General features: G+C 39.6%; 1 protein-coding gene across 1 annotated transcript in view; it reads left to right on the top strand.

Moving 5' to 3' along the window:
* Window positions 1-282: 282 nt before the first annotated feature.
* Window positions 283-25,282, top strand: part of OCRL (OCRL, inositol polyphosphate-5-phosphatase) — a 52,314-nt gene continuing 27,314 nt past the window's right edge. The window contains 13 exon segments of the mRNA XM_023758093.1: window positions 283-511; window positions 777-856; window positions 5,035-5,114; window positions 7,800-7,838; window positions 13,541-13,651; window positions 14,082-14,171; window positions 15,251-15,368; window positions 15,455-15,616; window positions 20,892-20,993; window positions 21,762-21,878; window positions 22,989-23,067; window positions 23,070-23,117; window positions 23,204-23,391. Of these exon segments, the coding sequence (XP_023613861.1) occupies window positions 473-511; window positions 777-856; window positions 5,035-5,114; window positions 7,800-7,838; window positions 13,541-13,651; window positions 14,082-14,171; window positions 15,251-15,368; window positions 15,455-15,616; window positions 20,892-20,993; window positions 21,762-21,878; window positions 22,989-23,067; window positions 23,070-23,117; window positions 23,204-23,391 (1,253 nt within the window). The 5' untranslated portion in view covers window positions 283-472.

Genomic DNA, 25,282 nt, shown 5'->3' with positions numbered 1-25,282 from the left:
ACAGAGATAGGATACCCAGGACCGTGCATTGCAACGGTAATAAGGACATTTTGAATGGATGATGTGGGTCCTGTTGGCCCATCTCCTTTGAGTTCCCTCACAGATATGACTATGTTTTATTTCTGTGGCGATCTTCAAAGTCGCCAGAACAATTCTGGTGTCAAGGGCAGCATTTAAAACGTATTCCATGCTGGACGTGTCGGAGACGCCCAGTCCGTCGGGTCTCTCGCTGCAGTTCCGCAGGGTTGGCCGCAGGGGGCGGACTCCGTGGCGGCCTGGGAAAACTGGCGGGGACGCGAGGCGACGCTCTCTCTCGGTCCGGCTCTCGGCTCCCGGCTCCAGCTCTCGGCTCGCGGCGTGGAGCTTCCCCTAACCTACACGCAACGGACGCGCGCGTGTAGGAGAACGCGAGAGGCAGTGTCGTCGGATCCGCCCGCAGTCCGCAGCCCGGCCGAGTCCGGAGGCCGCCCGGATGGAGGCGCCGCTTCCAGTCGGAGCCCAGCCCCTTGCAGTATCCGCCTGAGGGAAGGAGGAGGGGAGGCCGCTCCGGGCGAGGGTGGGGGTCGGAGGGACTGAGGAACGCGGCTGGGGCGGGAGCAGGAGCGGGAGCCGTTAGGCCCTGAGGCCGAGTCTCGCCGGGGGAGGGGGCCGGCGCAGGAGGCCGAGCCTCCGGTTTGGGGGTGGGCGGGCCGAGGGGCGGCAGCCTCCCTCCGTCCCGCAACTGGCTACCCCTCACTGGCCGCGTTTTAGTGCTAACCCTTGACTAAAGCCCACATACTGTGGAGGGTGTGGAGATCAAGGGTCCTGTCCAGGAGCCCTGCACCCTGACCCTAGCCCAGAGGAACGGGCAATATGAGTAAGTAACAGCTGATTCCCACAGGGTAGCCTGCCATTCCCTCCCAGCCCCAAACAGAGGAGCCAACCACCTTCCCCCTGATGCCGCGTGGGCAACAGGTTCAGGGCCAGGTGTGAACTGCGAGTGCTCTAACCGCGGGGCCTTGTCGCCAACTCTCAAGCCGCAGGATGGCTCCTGGAAGTGTGGCTCAGTGGAACGACTCAATGGGCAGGGAAGCAGGAAGCCTGGGTTCTTAGTTCCCGCCCCTGCAACTGACCTGAGTTGTGTAACCTCGGGCAAGTCAATAAAGGTGTCGAGGCCTCAATGCTGTCATAAGTTAAATAAAAACATTAATTGCTTACCTTATAGCCTTTGGAGTTGGAACTGAAAGAATAATAAATGTGAGAGTGGTTTACAAAAAGTAAAAGTGCTGTAGAATCACTTCATTGTTAATCTTGACAGAAGTGCCTTTTCTTAACCCCATTCAACTGGTTCCTCCAGTCTCCCCACCGCTTAGTCCACTGGCTAGAACGCATATTCATTAATTCAGTAATGGTTTAATGTAGCCCAGTAAGTGCCTCATTTATTGACTTAACTGTTAGAAAAAGTAATGAAATGTGCAGAAATAGAAATGACATTTGGCATTTTATCTGTTACCTTCTACTCTGCCATGCATGTAGGAGCTCGGTAAATACTGTTGACTGATGGATCAAATGATTATTTTGATAAGCTATCACTATAGCTGTTGGTTTCACTCCATTGCCACTAATGCCTCATCTTACAAGTATCTCTGGTGACCATTACATTTCATAGGTCCCTAACTATCCCTGTGTGCTCAAGCCACTTCTCTTGGTTATTCACAGGTTTCTTGACATTAGAGTTTAAAAATTGCTGATCACTTAAATCCTGCCATTGCCCAACATTGGATTCTGCCTAAAAAACAATTTTTCTCAGTCCCTGCTTTTAGGTTGTCCAGACTCAGTCTGTATCTAATTATACAGAAGACATTCCCGCTGGCTTATCCTGCCCGTTTTCTGAGACTCTTAGTGCCACCCTATCTGGACATCAACTGGTTCTATGAAGTAGCTCTTCCCGAGGGCCTTCTTGGTCAGATCTGTTGATGTAGGAAGCTTGTATTCTTTTCCCCGGTTTCATCAAACCCTGCAAGACCAATTTAATAAAAATCAGTTTAACATAAATGTGAATTGAAAAGTAGACCACCACTTCCACTTCTCAGAATTACATTGTGTGACGCTAGAAAAGGGTGGAAAAATGTGACCCTTGGACAAATCAGTAATTTTTTTGTGCCTTGGTTTTCTCATGGACAAAAAAAAAATTATGAGGATTACATAAAATAGCTGCATTGTTGAGATCATCACAGCCCAGGATTTAGCTAAAAGGGAGTGAGCAGCTGGCCTTGAGATAAATGTCTCACTCTATCTGAACTTGTACTAGAACTTTTAAACTTGCAGTGATAGCTGTCCTGACTGTTTGTGTCTTTCCCACATAAAATCAAATTCTTGTGTTCCATATCTGCATAGATTATGGGGGTATAGCAACAGCTAACATTTAATGGCTTGATTTGTGCCAGGTCCTCTTCTAAGCACTTTTCATCATCCACCCTTTATACAGAGAGAAATTGAGGCGCCGAGAAATTAAGTCACTTGTTCACAGTTAGGATGTAACATAGCCGAGATTTACACCCATATAACATATCTCAGAATTACATTGTCTGAAGTTTATTTAGAGATCATTTATTAGAGACACCCAATACTATCATACCATCTATAATCCTCAAATTCTTATCTCTTGGGGTCCTTCTCTGAATTGGGTGTCCAGAACTTTTTTACTTTAGGCCTTTTTGTCCTAGAACTTGAAGCCTATCTTAATATTTAGTTCTGTAGTTGCTGCTATTGACTGTGGAGAAATTTACATGAGAGACTAACATTACAGTTAAAAATAAGATTTTTGGAAATGAAATCAAGCACTAACATTTATTTTTTTCAAGGAAAATAGATTATGATACAAACTGTTGTTTCATCTTGAACCTTCCTTGAACAAATCATAGTATTTCCTAGGGATAATGCTGAATCCACATTTGCAATTTGTTACTCTTTACTGCTTGACAACTACCAAATTCTGATTTCCATTGTTTTGTCATGTTCCTTTCTGTTCTAAAAGGAATGGTTAAGTAGCATTTTTGTGATTATTCTTAGCCCTACTTTCTTGCCACAATTTATTTAGTGACTAACATGTAGATATTCATTAAATGCTTGTGGAATTGAATTAAATTCTCAGATTATCTTTGTTTTCTGATGGGCTTTTGTGGGGGTTGCATTTCAGGTGTACAGTGTAAAGATTCAATATTTGTATATGTTGAGAGATGATCACCACACGTAGTTACAGTTTTGTAAAGTAAATTATGGGAATGTAACATACAGCCCCATAACTGAATCTGTGTTCCTTTTTACCACCTTCACACATTTTGCCCACCTCCTACCCCCTACTTCTAAAGACCACCAATCTGTTCTCTGTATGTCTGGGTTTGTTTCTTGTTGTGTTTTGTTGAGATCATACAATATTTGCTTGCTCTGTCTGATTTATTTAACTTAGCATAATGCATTCAAGATCCATCCGTGTTGCCTGTTTTGTGATCATTTTTAGGAATACATTCCAGTTGAAGCTTTACTGCTAATGTTTAACACGGTTTCTAGTTTAGTTACTTTGAGATTATATTGGTATGTGTTCATTTTCCTCCTTGACCCTTGCTTTCTCAGCCTTTATCTAGTTTCTGGTCTCCATCTGGGTTTATAGGACTCTCTGCTCAACTCATGAACTTTGCACGTTGAAAGGGTCCCACATTCCCCTAGTCACCTTAAAATACAAACCACTGCAAATTAAGGTCAGAGCAGGCAAGCAGTATTCTTTTCCTTAGTTTATTTCCCTTAGTTCTGTCTAAGCAACTTCTTTCTCCAGGTTATCTCCCCAAATGATAACAAAATAGAAATCAAACCCTTCAAAACAATGACATTTTTAATGTCAGATGTTGAACAGTTATATTTAGACATTCATCTCTGTTTATAGTTTAATCTAGTTTGTTTATTCAACCGATATTTATGTATTAGGCAGGAGACAGTGAATATGATAGAGTCTTTGCTTTCAAGGAGTTCACGTGTTTGGGAAGTAAATATAACTATAATGGAGTATAAAAGTGCTGTATTACAGGACCACACAAAGGGGATGAAGTCTCAGGCTCTGCTTGGGGTATTGGCGGGGAGTTTCACACAGAAGGTTAGATTTTGAGGTGGCTCTTGGGAAGAAGAATGTTCCTGGTAAAGAGAACCACCTGAAGAGTGATAGCATTGGGGGAAGCAGGAATATGTTCAGAATGGCCATTTAACAGTAGGTTATACCTTGATGCTGGGCCACAGTGGATAAGTAGTGAATGAAAATGAATATTTCAGGTGTGCATAGGAATTTAGAATTCACACATTTTATACTGGGGGGGGGGCAAGTTTTTTAGTCATGTTTACGTAGAACTACCAGCATGAAGTTGGAAACCAGAGAAAAAAACAAGGGATATAAAGGCAGTCTGGTGATATCTGCTACCTTGTTGCCCACTGGGGTTATTTTGAGTGATCCAGCTGGCTGGACACTTCCTCTTAGTCCTCCATGAACCTGTATACTTTGAAGAGATAGAACCATTTTTTGGTAAAAGCCATGGGGATATAATTATAGAGGTATTTTATGAAATTTCTAAGACATTCATTCAACAAACTTGAGCAATTGCTATGTGCCAGACACTGTGCTAGGTGCTAGAAATACTTTGGTAGAAAGCTACAGTCCCTGCCCCTAGGGAGTTCACACCTAGCTGCTATTAGTTCTTCACTCTGGTATGCATAAGCTGAAGGTATACATGCTGTAATTCATGCTCTTAAGATTGTAACCTGTTTTTAGGACATAGGCTATTCTATGTTATTTATGGCGTAGGACAGTGTGGATATTGAGATATTGATCACCACTAAATCCTTTTAGTCCTGAGCAATATCTAGCTGTCATGATGCTCTGATCCAGGGAACAAGATACAGCTAGCCTAATCAATACAGTCTAGATTTGTGTAACAGCACAGCACTGTATTTTGTTGTTAAATGTTTGGATTTTTCAGTAGCTATTCGTTGATACATTCTTCTGTTTCCTAGGTTAATAATCCAGTTGCACGGGAAGGAACAGCATGTTCAAGATATCATTCCTATAAATAGCCACTTTAGATGTGTTCAAGGTACTAGCTTTAATTGCTTAGCTAGTTTTATAATGTTTTTCCATGGTCATTATTGCCTTGTTTAATACCATACATATTTAAATTTATCACTGTATGTAAAATGAAACATACTACTATGCATGAATCTACCATTGAGAAGATGATAAATGCTTTGTCTAAGAGAGCTGAAGGGTTATATTGAATATATATACATATACATATACATATACATATTCACACGCTTCCCAGGCTGGGGGTTAAAAATGTAGTCTGTTCAACAATGGGGGGAGGGCATGGGGGGGAGATGGGGGGTAATGTGGGGATAAGGACACATGTAATAACTTAATAAAGAAATTTAAAAAAATAAAAAAATTTAAAAAATGTAGTCTGTTACCTATGTAGGTAGTCTTTTATGCTGACAGACTCATGTAGATTTAAGTGACATTCTTGGGTTTAACTGACAAACTGCTCATTGTAAAGTATCAAGGTTGCTGGGATTCACACACATTCAGCACTTTATCCCCTCACCATTTGAAATTAAAACATTTGGCAATTTACCTTGACATTGGTGAATCATAAGAAAATCAGCTCTGGGGAGGATATATTTGGCTTCCTGCCCTCAAATTTAGGGACAGAGAACAGAACATGTGTTGTTTCATCTGCTACAATGAGCAGCAAAAAATTGGGAGGTTTGTGTAGGAGGTGTTGCTTGTGTCATCTCACATTGCTCTGGAAAGGAAACTGATTACTAGAGAACAAACTCGTTATGTTTCCACTGGGTCCCTTGGCTTCATCTGACAGAAGCATTCTGTTTAAGCTGTAGCTTCTTGGAAAACTTGAATTCTACCTTGCATGGATTCTTTCTTAAACTACATTGAACTTTTTTTTGCCCCAAAAGTATTTAATAAAATTTTTGAAAGAATAGAAATGTATAAAGCAAAGCAAATTCTCATCCTTCAGAGATAAACACCTAACATTTTCACCTTTTTCTACACATGTAACTTTTAGAGTTGGTGGAACTCAAACTATATGTAGTTTTTTGTTCGTTCTGCATGCCATCATGTTATGAGTGCTCTCCCTTGCCATTGATAGCTGTATACTATTCCATTTTATGAATGGCCCATAATGTAATTATTTCCCTGTGTTTGACATTTGGGTTATTTTCTGCTACTATAAATAGTAGTAGGATAAGTATCCCTGTACATAAATCTTTCTGCACATCTTTTATTTCCTTAGGATTTGTTCTTGCAAGTAGAAATACTAAGTGGATAAGACTTTTTAAGGAAGCATGTATTAAGAATGAAAAATACCTGCAATGAATGGTATCCACATTGTAGAGAAGATTGAAGTCATAACCATTCAGCTTGCCCTGTGTGAGAGAGACATTGAACAAGGCACCTGCATACCACACAAGTTGCTATAGTCACTTCACTTTTCATGGTGTAGCACCCTTTGTTGCATACCCAGACCTTTAAGGAGAAAAGCCAAAGATGGCTTTAGATTAGTATACTATTAACTCTATACCTTTTTGTACTACTTCTAGAGTCTCTTTTACCCTCTTAGTATTGTTTTTAATAAGAAATACAGCAGTGTTAGATTGAAATCTAGGAAAATATGTGTGCACACACACAGTAGTTCCCCATAACAAAAGGAAGTTACTTCGAGTTTTCATATTTTCTGTTTCCTGACCTGTGCCCTGTTTTGAAAAGTCTATAAATACTGGGTTTTAAAGAATTAGTTACTGAAGAACAAGGACAAACATATAAACAGCTATGTCCTGTGACCCTTGCTTCATCATGCTAGTGAGAATATTAAGTATTTCCTAATATTAGACAGTTTAGTTCCTTACCAGTTGCTTCTGTTGTACCTGAATAATGGAGCCAAATATACAGTCCTGGCTTGTGAAGGAACTAGAAAAGGCCGAGACCACTCCATTTGGCCACAGTCGATCCAGGCTAATCCCACGGAGTCAGTACCCGGAGTGCAGATAACCAGGAAGATCTGGCAGGTGCCGTAGGCCAAATCCAGGGAAGTCAGAGGAAGAGATGGGTTGGGTCTAGAGACACTAAAGGTAAATAAGGAATTCTAGGAGAGCCATGGAGAGAAAAGAGAACTCTGAACATGGAGACTATACTTTGCCCCAATTTATACTTCCTTTTTGAGCGTGGGAGGCCTTGGACCCATGGGTACTAGTTGTAGCCTGAAGATAAAGAACTTTGGGTATTCTTTGTTCCTCAATGGGGCAGGGGCGGAGGTAATGGGATCACTGGGAAATTTTCAGAGACTAGATCTGAGTGTAAAAAGTAATTAACCTCTGGGCTTTTGGGGTCACTTCCTTGGCTTTTTATAAAAAATATCTAAATTTTGCTGATTATATGAAATTTGTATGTTATAGTTGGGGGGATTTAAACTCATCTTCACTTGAATTAACATGTTAGATTCCCTTGATTTGCTTTGAGGCGTTCCATTTGGTTACTTGTTCAATTCATTTTTCTTTTAGTTGAATTGCTCATAATCTTTAGCATCTAGTACTATTAAAATCCCACTTTTTAATGCTAAACAAAAAAGCAAAGGGTTTTTAAAAAATATGTGTTCTAGGACCTAGAAGTGGTGATTGAGAGAAGCAGTTTTTTTAGTTAGGCATATACTTCTTTTGGTTGTAATGACTGGTTTATCTTCCCTGATCCTATTCTTTTTTCCCCTCAGAAGCAGAAGAAAATCTTTTGATTGATATAGCTTCAAACAGTGAGTATCTTTCTGAATGGAACTAATTTTCATTGAACAAACAACTACTTGAATACCCACTATATTTAAGACACCTTTTTGCCACATTTTTTATCTTACCATCTTATCCTATATTCTCCATTTTCTTCAGGCAGTCATACAAATTAGAATTTCTTAGGTAAGCGTAATAAAAAGCAGGTGGCTGGCAAGAATCTCTAAAAGTTGAAAATATGATCGTGTTTCTAATGCTGAACTTCTTTGAGCTACCAGTATTATTGCTATCAGTTAAATCTTTGCTATGGAATTGATAATTATAGGAAGGGCCAGAAAATGTTTAAAGCACAGAAGGTTTATGAGTTTGTTTTTTATCCTCACCGAAGGATATGTTTATTGATTTTTAGAGAGAGGGGGAGGGAGAAACATCGATGTGAGAGAAAAATATCGATCGGTTGCCTCTCATACATGCCCCTACTGGGGATTGAACCCACAACCTAAGTATGTGCTGTGACTGGGAACTGAACCCACCACCTTTTTTAAAAATATATTTTTATTGATTTTCGAAAGGGAAAGAGATAGAGAGATAGAAACATGGAAGAGAGAAACATCAATCGGCTGCCTCCTGCACACACCCTACTGGGGATCGAGCAGGCAACCCCGGGCATGTGCCCTGACCAGGAATCAAATGGTGACCTCCTGGTTCATGGGCTGACACTCAACCACTGAGCCATACCAGTCAGGCAAACCCACCACCTTTTGGTGTATAGGACAGTACTCCAAACTGGCCAGGGCATTGGTTGTTTTTTAACTGCTGTTATGCTTTAAACTTTTTTTTATCCATTTATTATTTTTATATGTTAAATCATAATGTTTACCTTTACTTGTTATATTCTTTTGGGAGGCTATAGAGTCCCTCTTACCAGGCATACCTTTTTTTCCTTAAAATAATTTTGGGCTTTTATTTTAGCCCCATCCCCTCAAGGCATCCCTTTATTAGAGAGAACATCATCTTCTCACTGTTTTCATTATTTCATTTGTATTTGTTTGAAGCAAATCATTGACTTTCTGTGCAAGCTGTTCTTTGCTTATCTAATTGTACTGTTTTATGGGGAGGAGAAAATGGGCACTGTTTGATTGTTGTGGGAAAGAGTATGTGACCACAGGAATCTGAATCAAACCGGTTGCCTTATCTCTTGGTTGAGTCCTTGGATGAGTGGGACTGAACTCTTATCTTGGAGTTGTGGATTGTATACACTTTTGTCACTTTTGTTTAGACACATAGTCCCTGTCCTTGGCACCATTAATTTGCATTTAACAGTTTGGGTGAGCTTTTCTGGTTTAGGTTTTATTATTATTTTCTTTGGAAGTCTTAAAGGCTAATTTCTAAAGGTTAAGTAAACTCAGCTCCTGACTTCTACTGCAGGTATCCAAGAGAGCGAATAACTTACAATCTATGTTTTCTTGTGCTTAGAAAGAAGGCAAAAAGAACTCTAAAAAGTTTGAGTAAAGGTAGTTCAGCAGTGGCTGACATTGCTGCTGAAAGAAGAGACTGAAATATTCTGTTCTTAGTGTGGAAATAGGTATTTCATCCAAAGCTGAAAAATTAAACTGAAGTGTGCCTTTTCTCTTATAAACACCTAGTTTGTGGCATTAGTTTTGTTGGCCTCTCCTACATAGAAATTAGCCACGTGTTACTCTCTCCAGAGTTCAAGTAACCATTTGAATAAAATTCTTGTTATTTTTGCCCATTTAGTAATATGCACTGAAACCAAATTTTATCTTGATCCTTGGACTTCATACATAAACTTTAAGGCACACAGCATGTTGCAGGAGGTGGACCCTGGGTTTGTTAGTATAAATATACATATATGTCTCCAAAGCTCAGACCTGGGTTTCTAGTACATAGATAATATTTGAAACCAGAGAGATAATGTGATTGCATATAGAGCTGTGCTATCAGATACTGTATAGTAGCCACTAGATATATGTGCCTGTTTAAATTAATTAAAAATAAAATTAGAAATTCAGTACCTCGGTTGCACTAGTCACATTTCAAGTGCTCATTAGCCACATGTGATCATCGGTTACCATATTGGACAGTGCAGTTATAGAACATGCCCATCATCACAGTAAGTCCAATGACAGTGCTGTTATAGAGTGAGAAAAAGGTTTAGGATTGAACTCTAAGGAACTCTACTTTTTAAAGGTTAGACAGAAAAGGAGATGCCTCAAAAGGCTCTGAAAATTAGTGACGAGAGGGAGGGAGGGAAGTTGGAGGGAGGGAGGGAGAGAAACTAGATAAATATGCTGTCATGCCTTTGGAAGAGATCATTTCAAGGAATGGTCAACTGTTGATATCTGCTAATAGGTCAAATGAGATAACTGAAGTGTACCCATTGGATTTAGCAATATGGAGGTTATTGGTGACTTTAAAAAGTCAACTTCATAGAGGTGGTTGGAGCCAAAGTCATATTGGAGTTAAATTAAGAGAGAAATGGGAGATGAGCAAGTTGCGACTTTGGCTTTTTGAAGGAGTTTGACTGTGGAGGGGAATATAGATACGGACTAGAGTTGGAGCAAATAGGGGGTCCAGGAAGGTTTTTTTTTGCTTTTAAAACGAGGGATTTAAAACGTGGTTTAATTTAATGATGATGGGAAGTAGCCTATGAAAGGGACAGGTTAAAAATATTCAGGGGAGGTGTCTAGGAATGAGTGTAAGATTCCTGTGAGAATCAGAGGGGTTGTAATTCAAAGAAAAGATGGCCTTTAATAGGGGCTGTAATTAAAAGAAAATGTGGCCTTTTCTTTATATCTGGAGGGAAAGGAAAAAATGAGTACAAATACAGGTAAGTTTCCATGTGATGGCTTTCATTTTCCCTGAAGTGTGAAGTAAAGCATTCAGCTTGGAATAAGAGTGCTTGAGAAGAGGGGATGCAAAGATTGAGGATAAATGAAAAGATGTGAAATAGTTGTTCTAATAGTAGTAGGACACTAGTTGACTATGAAAACTTAGATTGCTTCCTATCATAGAGTGCCCAGTTGAGGTTAGCAATCAATTTATAATGTGTGTGTGTGTTACACTCTCTAGTTGCTCAGGTGTAAGTAAAGAGAAAGCAATTAGTTGGATTTCTGAGGATTGGATGTTTGCCAGCTAAGTGCTCTGGAAGAACAGAATGGAAAGGAAGTTCTGAGCTTTTGGAACAGAGCATAATGATGGCATCTGTTTGGTATAAAGGGAAGTGAAAGCAGAAGGGAGTGAGTGAGTGGATGCTGAGAAAGAGGAGGGATCAATGGGCTGGAGAGGTTGTCATGTGAGCAAGTAAGGTAGAAGGAATAACAGATCAGAATGGGATATTTGAATTAGAGATTTATGAAGTGGTGGTGTTTCTATGATGAAAAGGTCCAGCGTATAACTGAAGGAGTCCCAGTAAGGACTAAGGGAGTAGATGACTGAGGTGGAGGGGCAAGGTCATTGCATAAGGAAGTTGAAGGTATTGACTCGGTTTTCTGTGCTAGTTTTGAAGGGACCAAAAATTAAGGCAGGAGTTTGAGTGGAGAGGAAGTCTTATGAGTCATATATTGAACCCTGGATTCAGAAGTTTCTGGGAAGATAGTAAATGATCTCATGGAGGAAGGGGGGGTAAGAAGCTGGTATACACAATGGGTGAGTCTCAAAGGAGACAGGATTTTTCCTAGGGAGAAGAGGGAATGGCCTGGAAATAGTGTTAGGACAAATAAGGACACGAATCTTAAATTACATATGGTGTGGGAGGCTACAAACAGCCTCCATTTCAGAGGAGTACAGTGGGGACCAGCCAGTTTACAGGTGACTCTGATTTTTAATCTGGATGCACATAGAATCACTCAGGGAGTAATTTAAAAACTACCAGTGCTTGGGCTTCACCCCCCAGATTCTGTTTTATTGGCCTGAGGTGGGGCCTAAGAGTCAGTATTTTCTAAAAGTGCCTCTGGTAATTCTAATGCAGCTATAGTTGGAAACCACTGAGAGTTGCAGGGAATGTTCAGAAAAGTTGAGGATCTAGGTGTGTTTGTTGATCACAAAGAATCCAGAGTCTTTCAGAAGGGAGCCAAATAGAAGGTAGGGTCATGGGGTAATTTGTTCTCTTTCCCATGCAGCATGGGGAGAGAGCATCTAGTGTTATTTTGTAAGCAATTTCTGGAATCTTCTTTCCATTAAATGGGTTAATTTATTTTTAGATGTGCTAAAATATCTTTCAAGGATTGTGAGAGAGAAGACTATGTGTTCTTGTTCTAAGTTTCTATCAGATTGAAACTTCTCTTTTTTATTTTTTGCTGTTTTTAATATAAATTATCTGAGAAAGAAAGGACTACTTGTGCCCTGAAGGAGCATTTTCCTGTATCTCACAGCTGCTCTTCATTGGCAGTCTATTCATGCCCCCTCTTTTTATCTCCTCCTTACAGTGGCACCGTCATTGATTTTCTTATTTCTGATCCCTTGCGTGCCTTCTTTTTTATTTATTTCTCTATTTTATCTCTTTTCTGATCACTAAATCTATGGCAATAGAAACTTAAGGAAATACAAAGGGAAAAAAAGAGTCAAAGGTTCAGCAGTGGATTTCTACCATGAGAAACTAGGATTTTCATTTCATTTTCTCATCTCTTTGTTATTTACAAGTATGAAAGAGTCCAGTTAAAGTCATTTATTAAATGCCTTCTGTCTGCGAAGTCATGTCATTGTCGCCAGTAAAGTGACCAACTATCTCTGTTTTCCTGGGACATTCCTGGTCTTAGCTTTGCAAATTCTGAGTCCTGAGAAGCCCCTCCATTGTAGACAACCCTGGGAGACCATCAAAAGTATGTGTTTGCAGGCTGCCTCTTGCTGTCAAGGAACTTATAGTTTCCAGGGGCATGAGAAAGCAATAGATGTAAATAAATCAGTTAAAATAAAAATATAAACAACTATATAGTTTTCCTAGATCACCATATCCAGATGATTGATATAGATGATAACTATAGGGCATCAGAAAAAAGGGAGATTGAATGTTGTAAAGTCCTAGATAATTTTGCTTGTAATTATACTGTTTTCCAATCGGTTGTACTTGAACCAGACTACTCCTGAACATAGGTCATTATATTGCTTTTATAAGTTTATCCAAGACATACGTTTTCCACTAGTAATGAAGTATAGATGCTTCTTTTCAGAATAATTTAAACCAATCTCATATTCTTTTCATTTTAATTAGTTTGTAAATTTGATTGCTTAGGTACATCTGTACCTAGGAATAATCATCCTATTTCTTTTACTTTCTTCACACTTCAGATACTCTTACTATGTGATCTGGATTTGAAATGGTAGGAATTTCCAGCTAGGAGATGGGAGGAGGGTGGTTGCAGAATTAATCTTTTGCTAGAATTTAGAAGTCTCTGCATTGACATCTGAGAAATATATCAGAACATAGGAAACTATGATTTTAGTATATATTATATCACTATATTGGGCTGCTCATTGACACAGTTCACCAGCCCCTTAGATTTCCCTCTCTGCACCACCCTCCAACCCTGCATTACCCTCCACCACCACTATCACACTGAATCTTTTGATCTGGTGGACATGCTTCCTACATTAGAGGTCTGAAATATTTGTGATCTGGACTTTCTCCTATTCATCTGGTAAATTGAGAATATGATCCCAAGAAAGCAGTGTATTCCATAGCTATATGTGTATGGATTTCAATTCTTTTTAGGTGGCTGCAGAATTCGGGTTCAGGGGGACTGGACCAGAGAGCGCCGCTTTGAAATCCCTAATGAGGAACGCCGTTTGAAGTTCCTGTCAGAGGTCCTTGCTGCCCAAGAAGGTAACTCAAGACTCCTCAGTTTTCTTTCTACTATTTGAATAGGATTGAAGTTCTGACATGCTGATACAGAAGCAAGTGGCCATGAACAAAGTACCTCACCTCCTGAGTCTTGATAGCTGATTTTTTAAAAAAATTCAAGAATAAACCCAGGGATGGGTTAGGGAACAAGTCTATTCAGCTTTAAGGACACTGAGCCAGTTTCCAGAATCTCCATTACAGCTTACTACATGACAGCTTACTACAGAGTGTAATCTGCCTTCTGTCCCCAAATGATTCCCAAGCTGCCCTCATTTTCTTAGTGTCTTCCTTTACATTCAAGAATGCTGCTGGCCCTGCATTTGAGGAGTGCTGAGTGAATGGCTTTTGGTTGTCGTAAATTCCACCCAATGACGGGCTCCCCAGTTTCTGACCATGACCCTTATCTCTCCAGCACATTCACAACTTCTTGTTCCAGAACAAAAGGACTCATCCATCTGGTACCAGAAATTAGACACTAAGCATCAACCTTCTGGTTTTTCAGGTACTGAAAAGATTCTTTTTTTCTGGTTGCTTTGATCATTGCAGAGTCAATAGATTTTTCTAGATAGATAATATAATGTGGATTAATATCAGTGTCAGGCATCTCCTATGGCAGTGATGGCGAACCTATGACACGCGTGTCAGAGGTGACACGCGAACTCATTTTTTTGGTTGATTTTTCTTTGTTAAATGGCATTTAAATATATAAAATAAATATCAAAAATATAAATCTTTGTTTTACTATGGTTGCAAATATAAAAAAAATTTCTATATGTGACACGGCACCAGAGTTAAGTTAGGGTTTTTCAAAATGCTGACACGCCGAGCTCAAAAGGTTCACCATCACTGTCCTATGGAGTGGTTTTATGGAGTCCATGCCCACTGATCAAGGTGCACTCCTGATCCTTTCCGTGGCATGTTAGCTCTTCAGGAGCCAGCTTAGCAGTGTGGTTTGTTTTTTTTTTAACATGTTTTATTGATTTTTTACAGAGAGGAAGGGAGAGGGACAGAGAGTTAGAAACATCAATGAGAGAGAAACATCGATCAGCTGCCTCCTGCACACCTCCCACTGGGGATGTGCTCGCAACCAAGGTACATGCCCTTGACCGGAATCGAACCTGGGACCCTTGAGTCCGCAGGCCGACACTCTATCCACTGAGCCAAACCGGTTAGGGCAGCAGTGTGGTTTTAAAAAAATGCAAGCTCCAAGGCCACACTGCCTTGGTTTGAATCCCAAATTCTACAACTTACTAGTTATATGACCTTGGTCAAGTTGCTCAACAACTCAGAGCTTCCATTTTTTTTTCTGTAACATGGGAAGATTTTTAATAGCACTGACCTCACGAGGTCTTTGTGATGATTAAGCAAGATAAGATATAATCCCTTACTATCAACCAGGCATTGTGCTAAATCTTCAATAAATGTTAGCGCTCATTATTTAGGGTTCAGATTAACTGTTCTAGTTAATGTGTCAATGCTCAAATCAAACCCACTGATCAAAGCAAAGCCCTATTTGTCCTGGATAAGTTGCATGTTATCCCCCCCACCCCCTGGTTTGATGATGGATTCTGTGTCCTTCAGGGCTTCTTGGATTTGAGGATAATTTTTCAGTTATGAATTTGGAGAAGAAAAATTCACAAAGTCAGCCTATTGGGGTTCACCGGGAACCTCCACCCCCACCCCCTTCAGTGAGCAGAATGTAAGTCCTATGTCAAAACATATTTCCCAAGTAGAAGACTTCTATTTTAGGCAGTTTAACTTTTGGATTTCTCATTTATTTGCTAGGCTTCCACGTGACAAAGAAGCTACTAACAAGGAACAGCCCAAAGTGACCGATACCATGCGGAAGCTCTTTGTACCAAATAACCAGTCTGGGCAGCGGGAAGGTCTCATCAAACATATCCTGGCAAAGCGAGAGAAAGAGTATGTCAACATTCAGACTTTCAGGTAGGTCTGTCTTGCACTACTGAAGTATAGCAGAAAATGGCCTTTTGATATGTAAGGTATTAGTTTAATTAGCTTAATTAAGAATCAAGGCATAATGAAAAGGAATGGTCAGCTGATTCAAGCCCCTATGTCAGTGATGGCGAACCTATGACACGCGTGTCAGAGGTGACACGCGAACTCATTTTTTTGGTTGATTTTTCTTTGTTAAATGGCATTTAAATATATAAAATAAATATCAAAAATATAAATCTTTGTTTTACTATGGTTGCAAATGTCAAAAAATTTCTATATGCGACACGGCACCAGAGTTAAGTTAGGGTTTTTCAAAATGCTGACACGCCGAGCTCAAAAGGTTCGCCATCACTGCCCTATGTCTATCCGAAATAATACAAATGCCACAATTTCCCTTGGATTTTCTAACTACTAATGATACTATATCTACTAATGTTTCTATCTACTTTTAGGGAACCAGATCAAGCTCACATGTACTAGAGCAGTAATTTTTAACTGGTGTATTTCAAGAATTTTTAAAACATGCAATACCCAATTACTTAGTCAGGGACACTGACCTCTTTTCCATTAGATCATCAAATAAAAAAATGACAACAGCCAACACAACAAAGCCATCTGGTGTGAATGAATCAAAATTATACCTATTTTTCGTCAGAGACAAAAATATATTTTTTATTGTGCTGCAGAATTCTAGTAATTAGTTTATGTGCCACGAGATGAAAAAGGTTGAAAGTCACTGTACTAGAGAATTATCCCATAGCACAGTCCATAAGCAAGTGTTTTTATCTATCTGGCCTGCTGAATTTTTTTCCCAACAATATTGGAAAATTAAAGTCCACCAAAACCACTAGATCTTAACTTACTTCCTTTGGTAGTTAACTAAAGAACATTTCACCTAATCCTCTTGGTGGGGAGGTATGTCTTAGATTCTTTCCTCTGTATTACATTTTTCATGTCACCCTTACATGTTGATATCTTCTTTTCTGGATGCAGTGTGTGGTATGTGGTGTGGCATGGCCTGGTGTGTATTCCAATGTACAAAGCAATAACACTTTTCTTTATTTGTGAACAGCATGTACCCTTCTGTTCCAAGATTCCAGTCCCATCTGCTATCCCATTATGCCTCACTTATTCTAATTCAATCATAGCTATATCCCTATGCTAAAACCTTCAGTTTCTTATAGTCCTCATGATGCTTATATTTGTGTGTAAATGGTTAAGACAATCAGAAGTTTTCCCCCTTAAAACTATATCTTACTTCCAGAATTACAGATACCTGTAATTCTGGAAGTAAGTTTTTTAATTCAAGTACTAGTGGCCCAGTGCACAAAATTCATCCCTCAGCCCAGCCTGCACCTCTCCAATCGGGGACCCCTTGGGGGATGTCTGTGGGATCAGGCCTAAACCAGCAGTCGGATATCCCTCTCACAATCTGGGACCGCTGGCTCCTAACTGCTCGCCTGCCTGCCTGATTGCCCCTAACCCCTCTGCCTGTCTGCCTGATCACCCCTAACTACCTCTGCCTGCCTGATTGCCAGGGTCCGGGGTGCAGGTGAATGGGATTCCTGGCTGGCAGGCTGCTGACAGTAAGCTATCCAAAGGCCGATTCTGCGAGGAATGGGGCTCCCTCCTCCCTCCTGTCAGGGTCTGGTTTGAAGGCCAGTCACGCCCCCAATCGCACAAGACCAGAGTTCCACCACACCCCGGCAGGCCGTGGCCCACAACCCCCTCCCGCCATGGCGCCGCGGCATCCTGGGGCCCACAGCCCCCTCGGCAGTCAGTGCTGGGTCACCACGGCACCCGTGGGAGCGGGGTGGGGGAGAGACCGAGAGGTCAGCAGTTCGGCCCGCTCGCCAGTCCCCGCCCACCCGAGCCTGTTGCGCACGCCACCTGGCATTTGGTTGTCCCTTCGTTCAATTTGGATGTTACGGACCCTCTTTATATATATAGATAGCTCCTTACAGAATAGTTATCCATATATTTTTAAAATTTTTATTGATTAAGGTATTACAAATGTGTCTTTATCCCCCCATTGTCCCCTCATCCCCCAGGCTTGCCCTCACCCTTACCCCCTGTTGTCTGCATCCATCACTTATGCTTATATTCATGCATACAAGTCCTTTGGTTGATCTCTCCCCTTTACCCCCACCCTCCCCTACCTTCCCTCTGAGGTTTGATGGTCTGATCCATGCTTCTCTGTCTCTAGATCTGTTTTTGTTCATTGGTTATGTTGTTCATTATAGTCCACAATTGAGATCATGTGATATTTATCTTTCTCTGACTGACTTATTTCACTTAGCATAATGTTCTCCAGCTCCATCCATGCTGTTGCAAATGGTAGGAGTTCCTTCCTTTTTACTGTGGCATAGTATTCCATTGCATAGATGTGCCAAAGTTTTTTAATCCACTCATCTGCTGATGGGCACTTAGGCTGATTCCAAATCTTAACTATTGTAAATTGTGCTGCTATGAACATAAGGGTGCATATATCCTTTCTGATTGGTGTTTCTGGTTTCTTGGGATATATTCCTAGAAGTGGGATCACTGGGTCAAATGGAAGTTCCATTTTTAGTTTTTTGAGGAAACTCCATACTTTTCTTTGCATCCTCTCCAGTATTTGTCATTTGTTGATTTGTTGATGATAGCCATTCTGACAGGTGTGAGATGGTTCCTCATTGTTGTTTTGATTTACATCTCTCGGATGATTAGTGACTTTGAGCATGTTTTCATATGTCTCTTGGCCTTTCTTCTGTCTTCTTTCAAAAAGTATCTGTTTAGATCCGTTGCCCATTTTTTGATTGGGTTGTTTGTCTTCCTTTTGTTAAGTTGCATGAGTTCCCTGTAAATGTTGGAGATTAAACCTTTATTGGAGATATCCTTGGCAAATATGTTCTCCCATGCAGTGGGCTTCCTTGTTGTTTTGTTGATGGTTTCTTTTGCTGTGCAGAAGCTTTTTATTTTGATGTAGTCCCATTTGTTTATTTTCTCTTTAGTTTTCATTGCCCTAGGAGCTGTGTTGGTGAAGATATTGCTTCAGCATATATCTGAGATCTTGCTGCCTGTGGATTCCTCTAATATTTTATGGTTTCCTGTCTTACGTTTAAGTCCTTTATCCATTTTGAGTTTATTTTTGTGTATGGTGTAAGTTGGTGGTCTAGTTTCATTTTTTTGCATGTGTCTGACCAAGTTTCCCAGCACCATTTATTGAAGAGACTGTCTTGACTCCATTGTATGTTCTTGCTTCCTTTGTCAAATATTAATTGAGCATAGTGGTTCGGGGTTGATTTCTGGGTTCTCTATTCTATTCCATTGATCTATATGTCTGTTCTTGTGCCAGTACCAGGCAGTTTTGAGAACAGTGGCTTTGTAGTACATCTTGATATCTGGTATTGAGATCACTCCTACTTTGTTCTTCTTTCTCAGGATCGCTGCAGCTATTCGTTTTTTTGTTTTTATATTTTGGTGTTTTTTTTTATTCCAGATGAATTTTTGGAGAGTTCTTTCTAGATCTGTGAAATATGCCGTTGATATTTTAATGGGGAGTGCATTGAATTTATAGATTGCTTTGGGTAGTATGGACATTTTAATAATGTTGATTCTACCAATCCATGAACACGGTATATTCTTCCATCTGTTTATGTCTTCCTCTATCTCTTTTTTCAACGTCTTGTAGGTTTCTGAGTACAGGTCTTTTACCTCCTTAGTTAAGTTTATTCCTAGGTATCTTAATTTTTTTGTGCAATGGTAAATGGGATTGTTTTGTAATTTCTCTCTCTGTAATTTCACTATTGGTGCATAAAAATGCCATAGATTTCTTGGCGTTAATTTTGTATCCTGCTACATTGCCAAATTCATTTATTAAATCTAATAATTTTTTGATGGAGTCTTTAGGGTTTTCTATGTACAGTATCATGTCATCTGCGAATAATGACAATTGTACTTCTTTTCCAATTTGGATGCCTTTTATTTCTTCTTCTTGCCTGATCTCTACGGCTAGTACTTCTAGTACTATGTTGAACAGGAGTGGTGAAAGTGGGCATCCCTGTCTTGTTCCTGTTCTTAAGGGAAATGGTTTTCGTTTTTGCCCGTTGAGTATGATGTTGGCTGTAGGTTTGTCATATATGGCTTTTATTATGTTGAAGTATGATCCTTCTATTCCCACTTTGCTGAGCGTTTTTATCAGAAAAGGGTGCTGGACTATGTCAAATGCCTTTTCTGCGTCAATCGATATGATTATGTGATTTGTTTATGTGATGTATCATGTTTACTGATTTGCGGATATTGTACCAGCCTTGCATCCCACTTGGTCATGGTGTATAATTTTTCTAATGTAATGCTGGATCCTGTTTGCTAGAATTTTGTTGAGGATTTTAGTATCTATGTTCATGAGGGACATTGGCCTGTAGTTCTCTTTCTTTGTGGTGTCCTTATCTGGTTTGGGGGTTAGGATAATGCTGGCTTCATAGAAAGAGATTGGAAGTGTGCCTACCTCTTGAATTTTTCGGAATAGTCTGAGAAGGATTGGTTTTAGTTCTTTGAATGTTCGGTAAAACTCCCCTGTGAAGCCATCTGGTCCAGGGCTTTTGTTTGCTGGAAGCTTTTTGATTACTGTTTCAATTTCATCAGTAGTTATCAGCCTATTCAGGTTTTTTGATTCTTCCTGATTGAGTTTTGGAAGGTTGTATTTTTCTAGGAATGTGTCCATTTCGTCGAGGTTGTCCAGTTTTTTGGAGTAGAGTTATTTGTAGTATTTTTTTACAATCCTTTGTATATCAGTAGGGTCAGTTGTTACTTAACTTCTTTCATTTCTGATTTTGTTTATTTGGGTCCTCTCTCTTTGTTTCTTGGTGAGCCTGGTGAGAGGTTCATCAATCTTGTTTATCCTTTCAAAGAACCAGCTCTTAGTTATCCATATTAAAACACACTTACAGCATGACGGTATCTCTTCCCCATCAATAAGCTCTCCCTTCAAGTATGAGTTTGGATGGAGTTGAATTGAAAAGAAATATGGCAGATCAATTAACTTTGTGTTTTTTAAATAGAGACTTGGCTCCTTTCTATAGGTTCACCTAATGTAAAGCTTAGAGAGAATAAGCTCACTGCCTTTGTGTTCTACATGCAGGCGGTTTTTCTTATGTTTGGCAAAACATTTGAGAAATTATGTTGGCTTATTTTGAACATACCGTTGTATAGAAGTGATGAGAGAACTTCCATTGGTTCATTGTTGACATTTGTTTTTACTTTTTTTTGTATTATGTATTAGATTTTTTGTTGGAACTTGGAATGTGAATGGCCAGTCTCCTGATAGTGGGTTAGAACCTTGGCTGAACTGTGATCCGGATCCTCCTGATATCTACTGCATTGGGTAAAGAACACATTTGGACTTTCCTTTTAGCTGTATGTTTGGTGTTAGTTTATGTGAAATTTTGCCTTCCTTTTTTAAAAACAAAAACAAAAAACTTTATGGTAAAATTCTGCTGTAGACTCTAAGTGAGAGTTATTTGTGGGTCAATTTTGTGAGATCAAAAATGAACAGATGTTTAAAATGGTATAAGGAAACATCTAGTCCTCTTGAAATATACAGAAAACTATATTCTTCACAGAAACTGAGACATGGAGTCAGTTCTAACAGTTACTATTTCTAAGATGTATAAGCAAAACTCTTCTGTATCCCTTGTGGAGAGTTGTATGTATACATCTTGCATAGTCTGTGCATATACTTGTGGGGAGTCTTTTTTTAAAATATATTTTATTGATTTTTTACAGAGAGGAAGGGAGAGGGATAGAGAGTTGGAAACACCAATGAGAGAGAAACATCGATCAGCTGCCTCCTGCACACCTCCTACTGGGGATGTGCCTGCAACCAAGGTACATGCCCTTGACTGGAATCAAACCTGGGACCTTTAAGTCCGTAGGCCAACGCTCTATCCACTGAGCCAAACCGGTTAGGGCTATGGGGAGTCTTTTGAAAAGAAAGCTACTTATCCTTACAGATCACCTGGGTTAGCAGAGCAGTTCTATAAAATTTCTCTCTATCCCATTTCTTTTTTCACCTAATGTCTCAAAATGGGACAGAAGGTAGTCAGCTATAATTATGGGATATGTATAGATTTTACATCCTCTTGCTTCTCAGATTCCAAGAGCTGGACTTGAGCACAGAAGCATTTTTCTACTTTGAATCCATCAAAGAACAAGAATGGTCCATGGCTGTGGAAAGGGCTTTGCATTCCAAAGCCAAGTACAAGAAAGTAAGTCACATTTAATTATCTTTTTAGTATGTGACTAAATAGAACTGTCTAGAATTTATTGTTATGTATAACTTGTTCCAAAAGAATGATTTAATTGATTTTTTTCTCATGTGTAATACTGGAATAGGGCAGACTAATCCTTTTTATACCTATCTTAGAAAAAAATTTCCTGAGCTTTCTGATTCTGTATTTTCATTGCTCAGTTAGCTTTTAGGAGAAAAAAAAATTATTTTTATAACAATAATTAAAACAATTACCTATAAAGCCACTGATTTGTGGAGTAAGAGTTTAAGGTTGAAATTGTTCACTGACATTGTCAGAAATGAATGCTTTACAGAAAAGCAGTTTGAAGCATGCAGATGCATAGGGTATGTTTTGGAATCAGAGCAAGAATACAAAGTGTTGTGGTATTTAAATGAGTTCTAAACTTGGTCATAAGTCAAGACTTTAGCAAGGTGGGCCAATTTGTTGGTCTTTAGAAGGCACAAGGTAGAGGCTACCATAAGAGTTGTTTTAATTGCAGGGTTACCACACTAAGGCCTTTAAAAGGAGTTATCTGCCTGAGTAATTTTTATCTGTATCTTCTAACAGTTGATGTAGGTAATAAATATCCTGATGATGTTATTCCTCTCAAATCAGCCCCTGCCTAATACATATTTCAGACATATGTCTAGTTCTAGTTCACAGACTTAAGATAATCAAAATAAAAGGGAAATTGGAAATTAGAAACTAGGAAGGAGGGAAAAAGGAACAAACTGGGATAGAGGTTTTCTCTTCACTATTTGAATTTTTAATACGCCCTACTCCTGATAGGCTAAAAAAAAGTGATTAAAATAATGGCTCTAGAGCTGAGTGCACTCATTGTGATTAAGAAAGTAATTAAAATAATGGCTCTAGAGCTGAGTGCACTCATTGTCCCCCGAAGACTTTTAACTTACTGGTCAGATTTTGTTTCCTCTTCATGGAGGTCCACCAAGAAATTAGATGATTTGGATACAGGTTGGGTATTTGTTATGTCTTCTTGATGGAAATGTCTTCTTGATGGAAATTTAGTTGTGTGAAGTTAGATATGTGGTATCTAAAAAGAGTGGTATTAACATGGACCTTTTCTAACAACTAGTTCGCCTTGTTGGAATGATGCTCATGATATTTGCCAGAAAGGATCAGTGGCAATATATCTGTGATGTTGCTACAGAAATGTTGCTACAGAAACAGTTGGAACCGGAGTCATGGGGAAAATGGTGAGTTCCTTTGGAAATGAGCTTGATGTGAAGTTCAGTTGCTATTTGTATCTTTGAACTAACTGAACAATTACTCTTGCCAACAGGGAAACAAAGGTGGGGTAGCAGTGAGGTTTGTATTTCACAATACTACGTTTTGCATTGTCAATTCCCACCTGGCTGCCCATGTGGAGGACTTCGAGAGAAGGAATCAAGATTATAAGGACATCTGTGCACGAATGAGTTTTGTGGTCCCAAATCAGGCCCTCCCGCAGCTGAACATCATGAAACATGAGTGAGTGGTTAAGTCTCCTTTAGCCTTGGAATAGTAGAGCTGAGAAAAGAATAAGCATGGTGAGAAACTGTAGAACCGTGAAGAGTAAGGGATTACCATTTAGGGATAGAGTCACAAAGAAGAGGGGGTTTGGAGGAATAGATTCATGGAGGCAGAGAAATTAGATGCTCTCAGAGGAAAGGTTAATTCTGTTAGGGCATCTCAAGTAACGCAGGAAGGGTCTGTCCATTGGAGTCAGTTTTTATTGTTTTCCAATTATAAAATAGAAATGTTCGTTGTAAATGTAATAAGGATAAGATTAAAAGTAAAAATCCCTGATTTCTTATCCTCTACTCACCCCAGCCAATCTCTCTCTCCAGAGGAAACCACTACTAACAGTTTGGTGTGTATCCTTCTAAGTCCATGCTATCCAATATGACAGCCAGGAGCCAGGGGTGGCTGGGATTCTGAAAAGCAGCAAGGCTGAGCTGAGATGTGCTATAATCATAAACTATACAGTAGATTTCAGAGACTTGGGAAAACATGTAAAATATCTAAAATTTTTAGTATTGATTACATGATGAAATGATAATAATGGATATATTGAGTTAAATGAAATTTATTGTTAAAGTTATTTTCACTTGTTTCTTTTACTTTTTAAATGAAACGATTACAAATTTACAATTACATTTGTGATGTGCATTGTATTTCTTTTGAATAGTGCTGTTCTAGACTTTTTTCTATGCACATACAAGCACATACTTATTATATGGGACTATATTGTCCTATTTATTGTGGATCTCTTTTTAAGCCAGTATATATAGATCTACATTGTTCTTTTAATACCTGTGAATCATTAAGAATAGGGATGGTGGAGATTTAAAGACCCCAATGGATCAGTATGAAAGACAGTTTAGTGAAGAATGGGACTTAATAAGGATAGAAGCAGAAATCAATTGAGGAATGGGTTGGGTGGTAGAAAATGATCAGTTCTAAAGAAATTAATACTGGTAATTGAAATTCTGAGAGGATGATGTGGTTTAGAATAAGTGGTTTGAGATGGGAATTGTAGGAAAACAAAAGATAATCTTGGGGTAGTAAAATCAATAGAGAGTTGGGTAACTGAGGAAAGAGCACAGATCTGGGGCAGGGGCAGAAGGATAGTGATGTTGGCCTGTTTTCATATTGTCTCAATAATTAGGATCAGGTGGAATTCTGTTTCACAGTGGTAAAATCAAGGCCTTGGCATTAATGGTCATAAAGTTGCCCTGAAGTTCCATAAATTTATTTCCTCAGGATTCCAGAAATTTCGTGTTGCACTTAAGATTGGCAAAGAGACTCATTCAGTGCTTGAGTAGCTCACAGGAGAATCCATTTGGTATGGTAATTTCAAGGTCTCACCTGTGGGGTTCTCAGCACATGTAGGGGTCTGTTGGTGTGATTGGGAGCCTATAGATCCCAACATATTTCAGTCTCCTTTCTGCTTGGGATTTGGAGCACAGATCTGGGGCAGGGGCAGAAAGATTGGCTGCAGCAGAGCCCTGGACCCACTTTTCCCAGTGGAAGAGGTGTCATTCAGACCACGCAGACCTTAGTGGAGAGCCTACAGAATCCAGGGCTTATAGAGACAGAAAACATTCAGATTCTCTTCCCTTAGAGACCTGGCAAGCAGCCAGGCAAAATTTTGAAGCTGGTCCAGCAAATAAACTACATGCTTCTCTCAGGCAGTTAACTCCTTGGCTTCTGAATCCCATACATATACTGTGTTATTTCCTCGCCATTGTTCTTCATGTTTGGAGTGCCTACCCTCCTGCCTATTTTATAATCCCTAATCCCTCTCAGGTATTGATAGTGCTTGCCCCTAAAGGACAATTTCAGCTTCAGGCCCTTGTCAGATAGTGACAAACAAATC

Source organism: Myotis lucifugus, unplaced genomic scaffold (assembly GCF_000147115.1).
Source record: "Myotis lucifugus unplaced genomic scaffold, Myoluc2.0 scaffold_2, whole genome shotgun sequence".
Taxonomy (NCBI): Eukaryota; Metazoa; Chordata; class Mammalia; order Chiroptera; family Vespertilionidae; genus Myotis; species Myotis lucifugus.
The sequence above is the reverse complement of the archived record's forward strand: the minus strand, read 5'-3'. Positions and strand labels throughout refer to the sequence as shown.